This window comes from Solanum tuberosum, unplaced genomic scaffold, assembly GCF_000226075.1.
Source record: "Solanum tuberosum cultivar DM 1-3 516 R44 unplaced genomic scaffold, SolTub_3.0 scf00277, whole genome shotgun sequence".
NCBI classification, from domain to species: domain Eukaryota; kingdom Viridiplantae; phylum Streptophyta; class Magnoliopsida; order Solanales; family Solanaceae; genus Solanum; species Solanum tuberosum.
This window is the reverse complement of record NW_006239197.1, coordinates 632155-649519: the sequence shown is the minus strand read 5'-3', so window position 1 is coordinate 649519 and position 17365 is coordinate 632155. Positions and strand designations below refer to the sequence as shown.

General features: G+C 38.7%; 3 protein-coding genes and 1 non-coding gene across 5 annotated transcripts in view; 2 read left to right on the top strand and 2 right to left on the bottom strand.

The window, feature by feature from the left end:
- Nucleotides 1-11070, top strand: part of LOC102580114 (vetispiradiene synthase 1-like) — a 12783-nt gene extending 1713 nt beyond the window's left edge. The window contains exons 5-7 of the mRNA XM_015313953.1: nt 4697-4835; nt 4980-5225; nt 10005-11070. Of these exons, the coding sequence (XP_015169439.1) occupies nt 4697-4835; nt 4980-5225; nt 10005-10301 (682 nt within the window). The 3' untranslated portion in view covers nt 10302-11070. The remainder of the gene's footprint in view (nt 1-4696; nt 4836-4979; nt 5226-10004) is intronic.
- On the top strand, nt 12-660 carry LOC107057666 (vetispiradiene synthase 3-like). Its single transcript, XM_015313954.1, has one exon. It carries the CDS (start codon nt 100-102, stop codon nt 640-642), a length of 543 nt encoding a protein of 180 aa, XP_015169440.1. The 5' UTR covers nt 12-99; the 3' UTR covers nt 643-660.
- MIR408B (microRNA MIR408b) lies at nt 10877-10947 on the bottom strand. The gene has a single exon (NR_127283.1). It is a non-coding gene; the product is annotated as a microRNA MIR408b (primary transcript).
- A 365-nt stretch (nt 11071-11435) lies between the features above and the next one.
- Nucleotides 11436-17365, bottom strand: part of LOC102579571 (uncharacterized) — a 9217-nt gene continuing 3287 nt past the window's right edge. For both annotated transcript variants that reach the window (XM_006358464.2, XM_006358465.2), the window contains exons 3-5: nt 16384-16733; nt 14327-16307; nt 11436-11747 (exon numbers count right to left, since the gene is read on the bottom strand). In XM_006358464.2, coding sequence (XP_006358526.1) covers nt 14336-16307; nt 16384-16730 — 2319 coding nt within the window. In that variant the 5' untranslated portion in view covers nt 16731-16733 and the 3' untranslated portion in view covers nt 11436-11747; nt 14327-14335. The remainder of the gene's footprint in view (nt 11748-14326; nt 16308-16383; nt 16734-17365) is intronic.

Genomic DNA, 17365 nt, shown 5'->3' with positions numbered 1-17365 from the left:
AACCAATTGTGAAGCTTTTTCTCCCAATTTTTGTTTGTAATGAAATTTATTCTTTGAAGAAGTACGGACGTTTGAATTTCTTTTGGTTGTTATCGACAGATGAAAGAAATCGTGAGAAACTATTTTGTGGAAGCAAAATGGTTCATTGAAGGATATATGCCGCCAGTCTCTGAGTATCTTAGCAATGCATTAGCTACCAGCACTTATTACTTGCTTACGACTACATCTTATTTGGGCATGAAGTCTGCTAACAAGGAAGATTTTGAATGGTTGGCCAAGAATCCTAAAATTCTTGAGGCTAATGTGACGTTATGCCGAGTCATTGATGACATAGCCACCTATGAGGTTGAGAAGGGTAGAGGTCAGATTGCAACTGGAATTGAATGTTACATGAGAGATTATGGTGTATCCACAGAAGAGGCCATGGAAAAATTCCAAGAAATGGCTGAGACAGCATGGAAGGATGTAAATGAAGGAATCCTTCGACCAACTCCCGTCTCTACAGAGATTCTCACTCGCATTCTCAATCTTGCTCGCATTATCGATGTCACTTATAAGCACAATCAAGATGGATACACTCATCCGGAAAAAGTACTAAAACCTCATATTATTGCGTTGTTGGTGGACTCTATTGAAATTTAAATCATCGATTGTTTTGTACATCTGGGAGCACTTGCTTCCCATCCCCTAAAATTATAAGTATTTGATTGATGCCTTGTTGGTATCTATGCTGCTACCTAAGATAGGAGTTGCTGGAGATGCATGTTATAGTGCAGTGCAGTTAATTCCTAAATTTTTTTTGTATCATTATTGACATTTTAAATATATATATATATCACTGCTTTTTATAGCTACTCTTTTTAGCTAGAGATTTCAGATTAAATCGGTGTCACTTCAGCAGTTGCAACAGATCCTGATTAACCGTAAGTAATGGTGAGTTAATGTCAAAATAAGCCCATGATAACACATCAAAATATAAAGAGAAGCAAACTCACAAATATAATAAACCTCTTAAAAATAATACGAAGTATCAATTTCATACTGGAAGTAAAACATTAAAATCGCCATAATCTCAAACACAATTCTACTTATAAGGCAAAATGTGATAATATTCCTGCCATCTTTGAGAAAAAAATGAAAAGTTCTTTTCTTGAAAATTTCTAATGGCTGCTTTATGATGGAGTAAGGACTAGAGAGTAGAAGTAGTATGAGTGGTCATATTACACTGATCTGCAGTGGGTGTTTACACCAGATTATAAAGCCTCTCAAACACTGCTGTCTGGCGGACAGTCCTCAACGACCCTTCGTAAGGTCTAGCTGATCGAACTATCAGAAAATCCAGAGTCAGCTAATGATTTTAACATCATCATATATGCAACAATAAACTGTTGCCTTTCATGCTTATAATTACATTGAAACGTAACAGTATATGCTAATAATTTCCATAAAACATAATGTTTACAATTTAATAAGATGAGTGGTTGCTTCCTCTCTAAGATGTTTTCACCTTAAGTACTCACATGTACTGAAAGATTCGTGTAAGCCCAAATTAAAACCGATTGAAGACATCACTATTGAAACTCTTTCTTAATTTTTTACCATTGCCTTTTCTCAAAATATATGGTTGGGAATCAACGAGAAGATTACCCTTACGGCAAGGGATAAGTGAAAAAATAAAGTTATACTTTGCCTCTCTCAGATATGCACACCGCCAGAGGCAAATTCAGGATTTCAAGAAAACGGGTGTACAATTACTTTAAAGATAAGATCAAAAAATTTATAATAACAATAACTAAGCGAGCAAAACATAAAAAAAATCATTACCAGTTTACAATTGTACTCGGCGAGATTTCATATTTTGAAAACGATCTACTATCAATTTTCAAATATCTTCCACTCTATCTTACAAACTAAACAACCATTCAAAAAAAATTCACCAATGCTATTACGTAGATCATTTTGATGAGCTTCATTGAGGAGAATCACATGTTCATAATAAAGAAGAGGAATCACACCCCTTTCACATTAAAAAAATAAGGGAATCACACCCTTCAAAATTGATAATATAATATAAAACACATTCCTTACAAGTTACATCCGCAAAATATGTAAGTTTGTGATAATCAATTCATTAGCTCTTGATGAGTTCCTATTATAAGTAATGGCAAGATTATTTTTTATGGAAACCTTTAATTAAAGTGACATATTTTTAAAAAAAAATGATTTTGTTAGTTTGTTTATTAAAAAGAGAAATCATAAACTAAAAAAAATTAGTTTAAACTTTCAGAATTTAGATTCTTCTTTTTTCAAGCGAATTGTGACTGACTGGAATCAAACTTGGGACCTTGGAATTGATATCAAGCTGTCAAACCAGTGAACCATCCAGCCATTTTGAGAAAGGATTCCACAGGTTTTGATTTAATATATTCTTTAATAATTATACAAAGCCGGATGACCACGGATTCCAATGACCCAATTTTAATACATAAATTCGCCCCTGCACTCAGCACTCCATTGGCGATGTGAACCCCTTAATTTTTTTTTAATGTTTTTTTTCCTTTATATTTTAAGTTCCCTTAACTACATAGTAGACTAAAGAAATTTAAGATTCTAAGTTCATCATAGTAGACCCAGCTACTCATGTGCATAGCGATATGATGAACACAAATAAAACATAATTTGTTGTAGTTAAAAAATCCAGAGGATCGAACACGCCATGCACTGAAGGAAAATCAGAGGACTCAAGGAATATAAAATTAGAAGAAAATGCATACAACACAATATATTAGTAGTAAGGATGATGGAAAAAAAAAATAGTCAAGGATGTCAGCATGCATTCAGTAACAAAGAATTTGGAAAACGTGAAAGACGCCCCTTGTTGAGTTGATTTAATTTAAAGTAGAAAAAAAAGGCATGCTGTTCACAAGAATTAAGATGCACAGATCACAGATAGTGAAATTAAATCCAAAAAGATAAAAAACATTTTACCATATTATAATATATCTATAGAGAAGCTAGTGATTAGTTATCAGTATATAGTCAAGTGAGGCAACCGCCAACCGGACTAGTACACTATATTATTAAAAAAATTCAATCGTGAAAGATGGCTGAGACAAAGGCTCTCGCCATTCATTCATTATAAATACTCATTTCCTTCTCTTACAATTCCATCACTACTTGTTCAATTTCCCTAACATTTAAGAAACAAAAGAAATTGTTCGATGGCCCCAGCTGCTGCTGCAGTAATGAGTAACTATGAAGAGGAGGAAATTGTTCGCCCCATTGCTGACTTCTCTCCAAGTCTTTGGGGTGATTATTTCCATTCTTTCTCAGTCGATAATCAGGTAGTATTAAATGAAGTTCACCTGTGATGCCGCTGTTGGAACAGAGTCGTTCAACGTTTTCTTTTTAAATACATTTACAGGTTGCAGAAGAGTATGCTCATGAGATCGAAACTTTGAAGGAACAAACAAGGAGTATATTGTCAGACGATGCTTATGGAACAACATTGACTGAGAAATTGAATCTGATAGACACTGTTGAGCGCCTTGGTATTGCTTATCATTTCGAGAAACAAATAGACGGCATGTTGGATCAAATTTATAAAGCAGATCCCGACTTCGAGGCTCATGATTACAATGATTTGTGCACTTTGTCTCTTCAATTTCGACTACTGAGACAACATGGTTACAACATCTCTCCAAGTAATATAATACATCTTATCTATATGAATTGGAGAATTAAGCGCTACTACTTACGCCACTGACATTTAATTAGTAATTAATTTCTTGTTTTCAACTTGAACCAGAACTTTTTAGCAGATTCCAAGATGCAAAGGGAAAATTTAATGAACCCCTTAGCAACGACATCAGGGGTCTTTTGAACTTATACGAAGCTTCACATGTAAGTACTCATGGAGAAGATATTTTACAAGAGGCACTTGTTTTCTCTACTGCTCATCTTGAGTCTGCAGCTCCACATTTGGAGTCACCTCTGAATAAGCAAGTAGCACATGCCCTTGAGCAATCTCTTCATAAGAGCATTCCAAGAGTCGAGACACGCTACTTCATCTCCATCTACGAAGAAGAGGAATTTAAGAATGATGTGTTGCTTCGATTTGCAAAACTGGATTTCAACTTACTTCAGATGTTGCACAAACAAGAACTCAGTGAAGTATCAAGGTAATTAACATCAAATATATAAATTGTTTGTTGAAAGTAATTTCTCAAATTAATTCTAACATTGGTACTTATTTTGTAGGTGGTGGAAAGATTTGGATTTTGTGACAACACTTCCATATGCTAGGGATAGAGCAGTCGAGTGCTACTTTTGGACAGTGGGAGTGTATGCTGAACCTCAGTATTCTCAGGCTCGTGTCATGCTTGCTAAGACTATAGCAATGATTTCGATAGTAGATGACACATTTGATGCTTATGGCATCGTAAAAGAACTCGAGGTCTACACCGATGCCATACAGAGGTATGGACTACTTCTGGAACAGTTAATAATTGAAGTATATGGTCCCATAAATGGCAGAAATGACCATATTTTGGTACAACATATTTGAAGTTTTGCCTACAATTTGTAATCGGAGACAAGCCTGAACGCCCAAAACTAGACATTTCTCCTTCTTCATCCGATATATGTTGTGTTAAACTGATAAACTTATCAAATTCATTTCTTTTTCATTTATTAGGTGGGATATTAGCCAAATTGATCGGCTCCCTGATTACATGAAAATCAGTTACAAAGCACTTTTGGATCTCTACAATGATTATGAAACGGAGTTGTCAAAGGATGGCAGGTCCGATGTTGTACACTACGCAAAAGAAAGAGTATGAATCATAACTTGTACCAGTTAATTCAATATTAATCAGTTTAACCAATTGTGAAGCTTTTTCTCCCAATTTTTGTTTGTAATGAAATTTATTCTTTGAAGAAGTACGGACGTTTGAATTTCTTTTGGTTGTTATCGACAGATGAAAGAAATCGTGAGAAACTATTTTGTGGAAGCAAAATGGTTCATTGAAGGATACATGCCACCTGTTTCTGAGTATCTTAGCAATGCATTAGCTATTAGCACTTATTACTTGCTTACGACAACGTCCTACTTAGGCATGAAGTGTGCTAACAAGGAAGATTTTGAATGGTTGGCCAAGAACCCTAAAATCCTTGAAGCCAATGTGACCTTATGTCGAGTCATTGATGACATAGCCACCTATGAGGTTGCTTCAAGTTTTGGCATGAGATATATGATGGTTTGAATAATAGTTGAAGCTGGGTAAGTAAAAGATCGCGTGTAATCGATATTGGTCGTGATTCAATAGTTCTATCGCAATGAAAAGGTACTATGACATTTAGAACTTGGATTCCTTCGTGATTGTGTTTATTGATGACATCTTGGTATATTCCAAGACTGAGGCGGATCATGTTTGTCATTTGAGGGCCGTGCTACAGAAGTTGAGAGATGAGAAGTTGTATGCCAAATTGTCTAAGTGTGAGTTTTGGCTTGAGTCAGTGGCTTTCCTAGGGCACGTGGTGTCTAAGGATGGAGTTAGGGTTGATCCAGCCAAGATTGAGGCGGTTCAGGGTTGGACTAGACCTACATCACCTACCGAGATTCGGAGTTTTGTTGGCTTGGCGGGTTACTATCGGCGTTTTGTTCAGGGATTCTCTACTATAGCTGCGCCGTTGACCAGATTGACTCAGCAGACGGTTCCTTTTCATTGGTCACCCGAGTGTGAGACGAGCTTCCAAAGGCTCAAATCCCTATTGACTTCAGCACCTGTCTTGACTTTGCCAGAGGAGGGTGTTGGATTTACTGTTTATTGTGACGCTTCGGGTGTTGGACTTGGAGGTGTTTTGATGCAGAAGGGTAAGGTTGTAGCCTATGCCTCTAGACAGCTGAAGGCACACGAGAAGAATTACCCCACTCATGATTTGAAGTTGGCAGCTGTGGTATTTGTGCTTAAGCTGTGGAGACATTACCTATATGGTGTTCATTGCGAGGTGTTTACTGATCATAGGAGCCTACAGTACATATTCACTCAGCGGGATCTGAACTTGAGACAGCGTAGGTGGCTTGAGTTGCTCAAGGACTACGACATGACCATTTTGTATCACCCCGGGAAGGCCAATGTGGTGGCCGATGCCTTGAGTAGGAAGACTCCTAGTATGGGGAGTCTTGCCGCGATTAGTGTTGAGAGGCGGCCTTTGGTTCGGGATGTTCAGAGGTTATTTGACAGCATGGTGAGATTTCGGGTTTCTGAGGAGAGTGGAGGTGTGTTTGCCTTCATTGAGGCCCGTTCATCTTTGATGGAGCATATTAGAGAGCATCAGTATGAGGATGCGAAGTTATGTCTCATCCGGGACAAGGTGATGAGTGGTGAAGCCAAGAAGGCTAAGATTGACTCCGAGGGTGTATTGAGGATTGAGGGCCGAATATGTGTGCCCAAGGTTGGTGATTTGATCAGATTGATTCTTGAGGAGGCCCATTATTCTAGGTATTCTATTCATCCCAGAGCGGCGAAGATGTATCATGATCTTAGTCAGCACTATTGGTGGTGTGGGATGAAGAGGGATATTGCAGAGTTTGTGGCTAGGTGCTTAACATCTCAGCAGGTTAAGTGTGAGCACCAGAAGCCTGGTGGTGTGACTCAGAGGATGCCCATTCCTACTTGGAAGTGGGAGAGGATTGCTATGGACTTCGTAGTTGGATTGCCTACCACCGTGGGTGGTTATGATTCTATATGGGTGGTTGTCGACAGACTGACCAAGTCTGCTCATTTCATCCCGGTTCGAGTGAGGTATACAGCGGAGAAGTTGGCTCAGATTTATATTAGTCAGATTGTGCGGTTACACGGGGTGCCGGTGTCTATTGTGTCTGACAGGGGTTCAGTATTCACTTCTCATTTTTGGAGAGCATTACAACATGATTTGGGCACTAGACTCGACATGAGCACAGCTTTTCACCCTCAGACTGACGGTCAGTCTGAGAGGACTATTCAGGTGTTGGAGGACATGCTTCGGGCTTGCGTGATCGACTTTGGTACTATATGGGATCAACACTTGCCATTGGCAGAGTTCGCCTACAACAACAATGATCATTCTAGCATTGGGATGGCACACTGTATGGTAGGCGGTGTAGGTCACCTATTGGATGGTTTGATTCAGCGGAGGTGGACTCCCTTGATACTGATATTCTTACAGAGGATATTGAGCGTGTTCGTGTGATCCAGAGTAGGCTCTTGACTGCCCAGAGTAGGCAGAAGAGCTATGCTGACAGGAGGGTTCGACCCTTAGAGTTCATGGTGGGTGATCGAGTTTGGCTTCGGGTATCGCCCATGAAGGGTGTGATGAGATTTGGGAAGAAGGGCAAGCTCAGCCCTAGGTTCATTGGCCCATATGAGATTTTGGAGAGGATGGGAGAGGTGGCTTACAAGTTAGCCTTGCCACCTAGTTTGACAGCCGTGCATCCAGTTTTCCATGTTTCTATGCTCCGGAAGTATGTTCCGGATGAGTCTCACGTGATTTCGGTTGAGTCGGTGGAGTTGAGTCCAGATTTGACATTTGAGGAGGAGCCTATACCTATTTTGGACAGACAGGTTCGCAAGCTTCGGACCAAGGACATCGTTTCAGTGAAGGTTCAGTGGAGGCATCGATCAGATAGGGAGGCGACTTGGGAATCCGAGGATGATATGCGGGTCCGATATCCCCAGCTTTTCGAGGCTTCAGGTACTTTCTTTTACTTTATGTTCGAGGACGAACATGGTTTTTAGTGGTGAATGATGTAATGACCCGAAAGGTCATTTTGGTGATTTTCGTGGAAATGACTATTTTGCCCTTTCGGTAGTTGCCCCGAGTCCCATGTTTTGTGGTTGTAAAGTTGGTTTGAGGAAAAGTTGGTAAAAAGTTGAGTTTTTGAGAAGTTAAGTTTTTATGAGTTAAAGTTGGTTAAAAAGTGCTTTTTCGAGTCATTTGGAGTTTCGTGACTCGGATCGGATTTCCGTCGATTCCGGCAGTTTTAGAATGTCGAAACAGGTCTGTGTGAAGTTACGGAGTTGAATTTGGAGTTGAAACGAAGAAATAAGGTCCTAAGTTGCTAAAGTTGTGAAATTTCGATAAAGAGTTGACTTTGGTCAACATATGAGGTTCCGAGGCTCAGATTGAAATTCCGAGAGTACCGTTGGTTTCGGGAGGCGATTCTAAGTCTAGAATGAGTCTTGGTTGAATTTTTAGACGCTCCGTTTGAGTTTCGAATTTTTTGGCGTTAAACTAGTTTCTTGGCATCTTATTGAATTTCGGGTCAAGGAGTCCTCGAATTCAAATTCCGACGGTTCCATTGAGTTCGGAACGTCGAATTTAGTGGGGGTACATATTCAGTTTGTGTGCACGAGATTCCGAACGAATCCCGAGGGTCAAACGGGGACTTAAACTTTGGTGTTATATGTTGTTTCAGCTGCTGTGGTTTTTTAAAGCTGCAACATCAGTTGTTTCTTTCTTTTTTAAAGCCAAAACCAGTAGCCATTTTCCCCTAACTTGAAAAATACCCATTTCTCCATTTTTAGACTTTGAGAGCTCGAAAATAGGTGATTTCAAGTGGGTTTTCGCAAGGAATTCATTGGATTGTGGTGATTTGGAGCGTGCTCGGAAGGGTAAAACTCAAATTTGAGTTACTAGTTGAAGTGTTTTGAGGCAAGTGACTTCTAAACTTTGTTAAACTCTTAGACTACACATGACTACTTTCCTAATTGTGTTGGGGAGTAATGGGGATTGAGGATGAGTTTTATTTGTTGATTGAAATTGTTGTAATTGAAAGATGGGGAATAAAACGAGCTAAATGTGTTATATGTGACTTGAATTTGTTGAATAAGTCATGTGATAACTGATATTGAGGGGATAGGAGAGCATGAGTAGGCTATGATTGATACAGACATTGATGTTGAGACAGATGATGTGTAATACTATGATGTGATCGTGATATGATTGTGATTGATGACATGTGCATATTCATTATTCATCCCATGTGTGAACTATCTGTTGCATGAGTTCTGAGACACTGATATGAGGATGGATGGATATGAGACACAATTGAGACTAGCTCCGGCTAGAGATATATGAGATGGACTAGCTCCGGCTAGCGATTTGGATGCCGATGGGATCTGGTTCCGGCGGTGATACATGGTCCATGTGTGGCCCCCATGGGTTATGATTTGAGTATTCAGCGCGGTCTGATTACGTCAACAGATGTGTATCTTAGGACAGACATGCATCACGACTACATGACATCATTATTGCATTTTGCATCGCATTTGCCTTATCTTTGTCTGTGATGTGTGGATTGTATCGGTTTACCCTTCTTATGTGAAATTTGATCTACTTGCTCTTATTTGTTGATCTGAGGTTGATGAGGATATACTGTTGGTTCTGGCTGTTGAATATGATCTGTTTAGTATAGGTTGGTTGGTTTGCTGCTAGATTGAAGTTTCGGTGGTTCGGTTGGGATTGAAAGGAGTTGTTTGTAGCTGCTAGTTTTGCTTAGTTTAGAGTTACTTGCGAGTACTTGTGGTTTTCGGTACTCACCCTTGCTTCTACACAATTGTGTAGGTTGACAGCTCTCTCAGATTCGGCTTAGTATTTTCTTTAGCAGATTGAGCTTTGGGACATACTCGAGAGGTAGCGGTTCATTCCAGACGTGCCCTTGAGTTATCTTTACTTTCAGTTTTGTTCTATTCGAGAACTATACTCTGAGACTTGTATATTTTTATTCGAATTCTGTATTTAGAGGTTTGTACATGTGACAACCAATTCTGGGTAGTGTTGAGTCTTAATTAAAGTCTTCCGCTTATTTATTATCTTTTATTCTCGTATTTCTACTTCTCTATCGTTGTGGTTGGGTTAGGCTGACGTGTCCGGTGGGAAATGGACACGTGCCATCACATCCGGATTTGGGGTGTGACAAAATGACCTTATGTCGAGTCATTGATGACATAGCCACCTATGAGGTTGAGAAGGGTAGAGGTCAGATTGCCACTGGAATTGAGTGTTACATGAGGGATTATGGCGTGTCAACAGAAGTAGCAATGGACAAATTTCAAGAAATGGCTGAGACAGCATGGAAGGATGTAAATGAAGGAATCCTTCAACCAACTCCCGTGTCTACAAAAATTCTCACACGTATTCTCAATCTTGCTCGCATTATTGATGTCACTTATAAGCATAATCAAGATGGATACACTCATCCTGAAAAAGTACTAAAACCTCACATTATCGCCTTGTTGGTGGACTCTATTGAAATTTAAATCATCAATTGCTTTGTACATCTGGGAGCACTTGGTTCCCAGCCCCTCAAATAAGTATTTGATTGGTGGCTTGTTCGGATTTCTGTTGCTAGATAGGGCAGGAGCTGCTGGCGACACATGTTATTGTTCAGTCAAGTTACCTCCCTAAATTTTTTTGTATCATTATTGACATTTGAAATACATATCACTTCTTTAAACTAAATACTCTTGATCTCGAGCTTGAACCTATTAATGTACAATTAGACTGCAGAAGTTACCGGCAAAATTTTCAATGGAGGGTTCCATAAAGGAAACAATATATGCTAAGAACATGATTCCACAGAAGAAAATAACAAGATTTACATAAATAATAATATTCTAAACCAATATATGTGTATAATAAGTGGATAAAGCTTGAAAATATTTCCATAAATCAATCAAGTTGGGATGGAAATAAAACTTAAGACCACCATAATCTCAAACATAAAATCATTTCATTTTAAGCAATTTACCTTCTTTTGTCGAGTTCTAGGACATTATAAAGTCATAGACAGAGAAATAAAAGGGAAGAAAAGGAGGGATTGTGGGGAGAGGAGAGCCAGGGAAGAGGCAGTGCATGGAATAGGCAAGTAAAAATTGCACATCTCATGCTCTGTCTCGTCCCCGTCTATCCATACCACACCATATTTTACCTCAACAGAGACTTCATTTACCCATGCTTTTAACATTCCTTCCATCTAGAGAAAAAAAATAAAGACGAATCGTTTTTTTTTTAATTGTCGATGGCCAAATGATTAGTGGAATGGCTGATTTATGTGGATTTAAGACTAGAAGAAGAAATAGGTATATAGTACAAAGGCTAGTACTACTAAGTACTAAGGAGTACAGCTGACCCTCTCTGTTTTGAAGATTCAATTATCCCTCACTGTACTGCAGATTTCTGTTTGTAGTACAAATTTCCCCAAAAGCTAAAAGCTACTTCTAGATAAAAGATATTGTAAAATAATGTAAACTATTACGATTACAACTCATAGAAAGCAATGTAGAAACAAACAGCCTGGTCAAGGAAATCTTTCCTTTTTTGGGTGGAAAAAAGTTCAAGAAAATCAACTAGATGGTTAGTTCTGATACCGTGTATTAGTTTGATGTCTGCTATTGAACAAATGGTACCAAAAAGACAATCAGTTGAAGGACTGCTCTTAAGTTTCACAGATCATAAGTTACGGTTTTCATCACTAAAGGTGACAGCCTGAATGCAGAATCCACCACATTTACATAAGAACAGGGGACGGGGAGTCATTCCAGACTAACAGAGAATCAAATATCCTCGTTTATGAGTCACTTACATTATCGCCCAAAAACTAAATAACTATCCAGAAACTTAAGTTAGAACTCAGCAATACAGATTGGAAGAATGATCAAGAAAAGCAATATTCCTCCCAAAGCTAGACTGCTTTTTTCATTAACCTGAAAGAAGAAGAAAAAATATCATAAGAAGATATCAATTTGCCCCACTCCCAAATTAGACTTTTCAACACAGATACACTATAGATAAGACAAATGAAGAACCACACCTTTACAATCACTACGCATCCAACATATACAATCAAAAACAAGTCCAAAATGACATCCCAATACTAGGAGCACAAGGATATACAAGAAAATACATTGGGGTTGCTAAAGCAAGAGAAACAACCAATCTACATGCAATAACATACTCGTTACACAGGGGTTATATTATACCAGGTCTGAAGATATGGTTTATTTTGACTTTCATATCAAACTTAATAGTGCTAGGAGAAAACACTAAATTGACTGTGGAAGCTAATACAAAATCTGTTTGATAGAGAAAAACATCATATTCAATTATTTCAACTTGTGACTTGATTGAAATATGGAACTTCCTCTCAAAGCTGCGTTGCTAACGAGTCTGCGAAAGTCTAGTAGCAAATTTTACAAGAACTTTCAAGTGGATGAGATCATTTGAGTGGACTCAGTTGGAGATTAGAAACAACTTATCACTATATGTTGGATGTGGGTCTAACATTTCAAAGCATCCTAAAATGGACAACAATTCAATAAATACGTGATGGATTACTTGGGAGATGGGGTAAATAGATAATTCTGAACTATCCTAACACGCTGGTACTTTGATAAATTTGAGAACCTTCATTTACGGAAAGCATATTAATGTGTTTTATGTAAGCAAGTCCATAATTATTCACGCTAGCTTATTCAGTTATTGAACAAGAAAGAAGACTTGACAATCTATAACGCCACTCTGAGATCAGCTTCCTAATTAAAGTAGTATTATCTAGTCTCTAGAATCAGTTACCTTACTAAAGGAGGTCATATTCCATCTGAATCTTTTCATTGCCTGTAGATGTCACTATCACCTCAGGCTTTACGGAAGAACTAATAGGAACAATTTGAACATGCTGGTGCAGAAAAACTTCAGTAAGATTCTACATTGTTTAGCCTTTTCTCTTTAAGATATATTGTATGTTGAGTTTCACCTTCGATATTCAAACTAATTTCACTTATAGAGGTTTTTGGTGTTGCCAATACAGTCTTCAATTATGTTGATAATCATTTTCCTTTTTGACAATCAATTTCAATTCATTAGTAGACTGTATAGGAAATACAGGTGTCATAAAAGAAAATGCCTTCTTAGTTCCAAGAATTTCAAGATTTTTCTCATCCTGAGAACCCCAAAGGAGTGAATGTCCTGTAGCATTTTCTTATATCTAAGTTCACTAGTTCACTGTAATGACCTGATATTTCTTCTTTTTTTATGACCATTGTGTCGGGACCAGCTTTCGCGCACCTCGACTAATTCTACAGGATACCTGCCACCTCCCACCAACAACAGATTTCAGATAACTTTGTCCACCAAGGCTAGGACAGATGGGAAGAATCACCTAGTGTTTTTTTGTCTCCACTGAATTTGGAATCTGAGACCTCAGGGTTCTCAATCACTTCATTGACCATTAGGCCACACCCTTTGGTGCCTGTAATGACCTAATATTTCCACATGAATTTAAGAGTAATTTCCTTAACTATAAATTTGCTAATTTTAACGGGTTGCATACCAAAGTGGGTAATTTAAAAGATAAATTTGTGGACCCGACTCTCATTACATAAGATGGTGTGATAGTCAGCTGCACCTTGGTGGAAACTTAAAGTGTAGTTAATAGGCCGAGCCCACTCTTTTCTTGTTGGCATCTAAATAAGGACAAATGTTGGAAGAACTACTATTTCCAACCTAAAGAAAAGAAAGGAACGAGCAGAAGAGTGGTTCGTCAGCGGTGGCTCAGGGGTTAACGGTGAAAGAAATTTGTTAATGAGAAATATAACAAAACTCGGAAGAAATTGGTTTCTGATGAAAATGTATGCATTTGGATAAGGTAAAGAGGGAATTGAGATGCATTGGAGAAAATTTGAGACAATCTGAATGCAAGTAGTGCAAGAGTGTAACTTTTGAAGTGAGGACACAGTACACAAGGATCAGCCTGGTAATAAGGATGACCCAGGATCCATAAAGCATTATTGAATTGGATTACAGGATCATATCTACAATCCATGAGATCCAAGATGAAAAATTAGTAAATACTAAAATTTCTCAGTTAATTCATTGTCAATCATAAAGGTCACCCACAAATAACCTTTTCAGGTACATTGACAAGTTAAATACAAGTATATAATGTAATATATAGCAGCGACAAAAGATATATAATGCTGTATATGTGCTAAGTTGTTCAGATTGCAGAGAGAAGAAGATATTTTCTTGGTGAGAAAATGCAATGCCAGAGCTCTATCGTTGGCCTTCCATTCAATTATCTAAGTTATTGTACTGACTTTAGCCATTTTCCAAATCACTACATACTAAATTATCGAACTGAAGCAAAATCTTCACATTGCATCTAAGAAGCTTACACAAATATACATGTTAATAGCAAATAAACAAGCTTGTATACATATATACGAATAGATAACAGCACCAAAAAACCCAACCGATAAGTAAAAACAAAAAATAAAGTAAATACCTCTAGACCTTAGCTTTCCAGTAACACCTCTTTGCAAGTTGACTTATTGTGGCCTGTACCCTTGCATCTACTACATTGGAGTTGACGCTTAGTTACTTCATGGGAACCCACCTTCTTAGTCGTTGGCCTCCCTGGTGGACGACGGGTGGGAGGAGGGGTTACTGTTACAGCAGCTTGAGAAGCATCCTTTCTCTTGGGCTTTTCTAAGCTTGGAATTGGATGTATTGACTCTGAATATGTTGATCTATAACTATCGGCAGTGAAGTACCTGGCACAATAGTCGTATGGATCACGGCCAAGGCAACCCATGACAGCTATCGCATGGCAACAAGGTAAGCCAGTTAGCCCCCAATCTCTGCAACTACAGTCGCAATTGTCCATGTCAACTACTTCTATGGTATCCCCCTGGACCTCAAATTTGGTACCATTGGGCATCAACACATGAAGAGCACTAAATCTTAGGCTTTCTTTCTCTAGCTTTTCCTCCATAAATGGAGTTAGCCTTGTCACCCACTGATTGGATTCAGTCCGCCGGGTATAAATGAGCTCCATTATCTTACCTCTTATTGCATCAACCATCTGGGTGATTGGCAAGTCATGAGCATCTGATACCCAACCATAGAAAAGCTCTCCAAAGTTTGATGTCATGTGGTTATATCGCATCCCACGGAAGAAAGCATTTGCCCAGCTAATAGGCTCACTCTGCATTACCCAGTGGTAAGCATCTAGTGAAATACTTCTTATGCTTTCAACACACCTCTGGAAACCTTCAGGCTTTGGTGCATAAGCCGCACCGTAAAAATCCTCAACCAAAAGGCGCTTGACTTCATGAGAAAATTGCCCTCTTACATCTCTGATAAGTTGTTCAGAGAGATAGCGTAGACAGTAGCCATGAAAGACATCCTCACCCTGAAATATTTCAGCAATTGACTCTCTAAGCCCCTTCTCTCTATCAGCCACGAAGGTAATACCACGACACATTGACAATGCAGTTCTAAGCTGTAATAGGAACCAATGCCAGTTATCATCAGATTCTGAGTCCACTATGGCAAAAGCAACAGGAAAAACACCATCATTTCCGTCAGCAGCTGTTGCTGCTAACAGAGTGCCTTGGTATTTGGACTTTAAAAATATACTATCAAGGAAAAGCAGGGGCCTGCAGCCTTGTTCGAAGCCATAGAGTGAAGCATGAAATGATACAAAGAGCCTGTGAAAGCTTGAGTCATCCTTTGTAGTGAAAGTTGCAAGACTTCCAGGATTTGTCTCCATCACTTTTTCACAAAAAAATGGCAGCTGACTATATGCCTCCTTATATGAACCCTGAAGCTGCTCCTTAGCAATCTCTTTTCCACGCCATGCCTGGAAATAATTTAACTGGATTCCATATTCCTTTTGAATGTCATTGACAATGTCCTTTGGCTTGTAATTCGGGAAAACTTTCAACTTCTCCTTTATAATACTAGCCACCCAACTCCTTGTTGCCTGATAGCCATTAGTAACAACGGCCCCTTCACAGGTATGGGTAGGATTCATTTTTTTAATGCAGATTAATTGGGTGGTTGACAATCTTGATGCATGAATTCTCCATGGACAGCCCTCTGCTTTACATTTTACAGTCACTCGATGACTATCATTCTTCTTATACTTGAAAGCAAATTGATTTGCAATAGCATATTTTCGCAATGTCTCACGAAATTCATGTACACTATTAAACCTTTGGCCCACGCCAGTTATATCATTCTGCCACTGCTGAGCAGCTTTAGCATTCTTCTCATCATAATTAGCAGCAGCAAATGAAATAGGAACAGGCAATTCAGATCCTATCGTAATTGTGTCATCAATATTATTTGTATCACCTACGACATCAAAATTGGCATCAAGCAAGAGGCCAGACTCATTGGGATCATCCACGATATCCTCTACAACACTCAGGGGAGCTTCAACTGGGACAGCCATTTCTGATAAAGTCGTCCTGCTTGACCTGCAGCACAGTATCTCCTATATAATTTATCCTTTCAAAGGGAGAATTCTACATATTTAGGCAGCAAGGAATCTACCTACTGCCATGCATGTTTGAGAAATCAGGATCAACAGCTTCTTCAGTCATCACATAGATCTCTGCAGTATCAGAGTCGCCATGGAATTTGATCATGCGCTTAAGGTCTTTGTCATTGGAGATTGTTATAAGTGTCTTCCTATTTCCAGGGAGAAAATATTTAACTGACATAGTAGCAAGGCTGCAGTTAAACATCTCGGCAACCTCCATCTTGAAATCATTGTATTCCAGTTTTCCATCCACTTCCATAGCATGAGCATCTCCGCCTTTATATGAAAGGAAACCATCTCTATCAGTATCAAATTCACCACCTGACTGACATATGGCTATAACTCGCTTCCCAGCCATGACCTAAAGCAACATTCACAAAACAAATATAAGATTAAAAACATAATGCAAACATCCAGCCAATGGAGCACTAAGCTCTTGTTTGTCAAATATCTCAGAGGCAACCAAAAAAGATAGTTCATCTCAAAGGAAAAATTAAATTGATGAAAAGCCTTAAACATTCAACAAGAAGAAGTTAAAAAAAGGAAGTTCATTCAGATCAACCACAGTCAAAGGCGGAATTTGAGACAGAACCAGCTACCAATCTAAAATTTGTATAACCAAATCAAGGACCATCTATCGAAAATCAAGGACTACTGTCTACAAGTGCAAAAACTACAGTATTTATGAAATCGGAGATCACCGACATTTAAGCATCATCATTAGCTTTGAGAGCGCTTTTAGCGCAACAAGATTTCAAATCGAAGATCACCCACATTCATTAGCGGAGGACAGCTTAGACATTTTTGTCTTGTTCAGAGATTGGATCATTGCGGAAAAAAAAATAAAGAAGAAGTGACCTACAATGAGATACTAACAGAAGCAACGTGATTGAAATCATGGGACAACAACAATAGCAAATGTCAATTCCAGAGAAGCTTCCTCGCCAGATTATTGCCAAATTAGGGGGGGGGGGGGGGTTTTAGTTTTTTTTT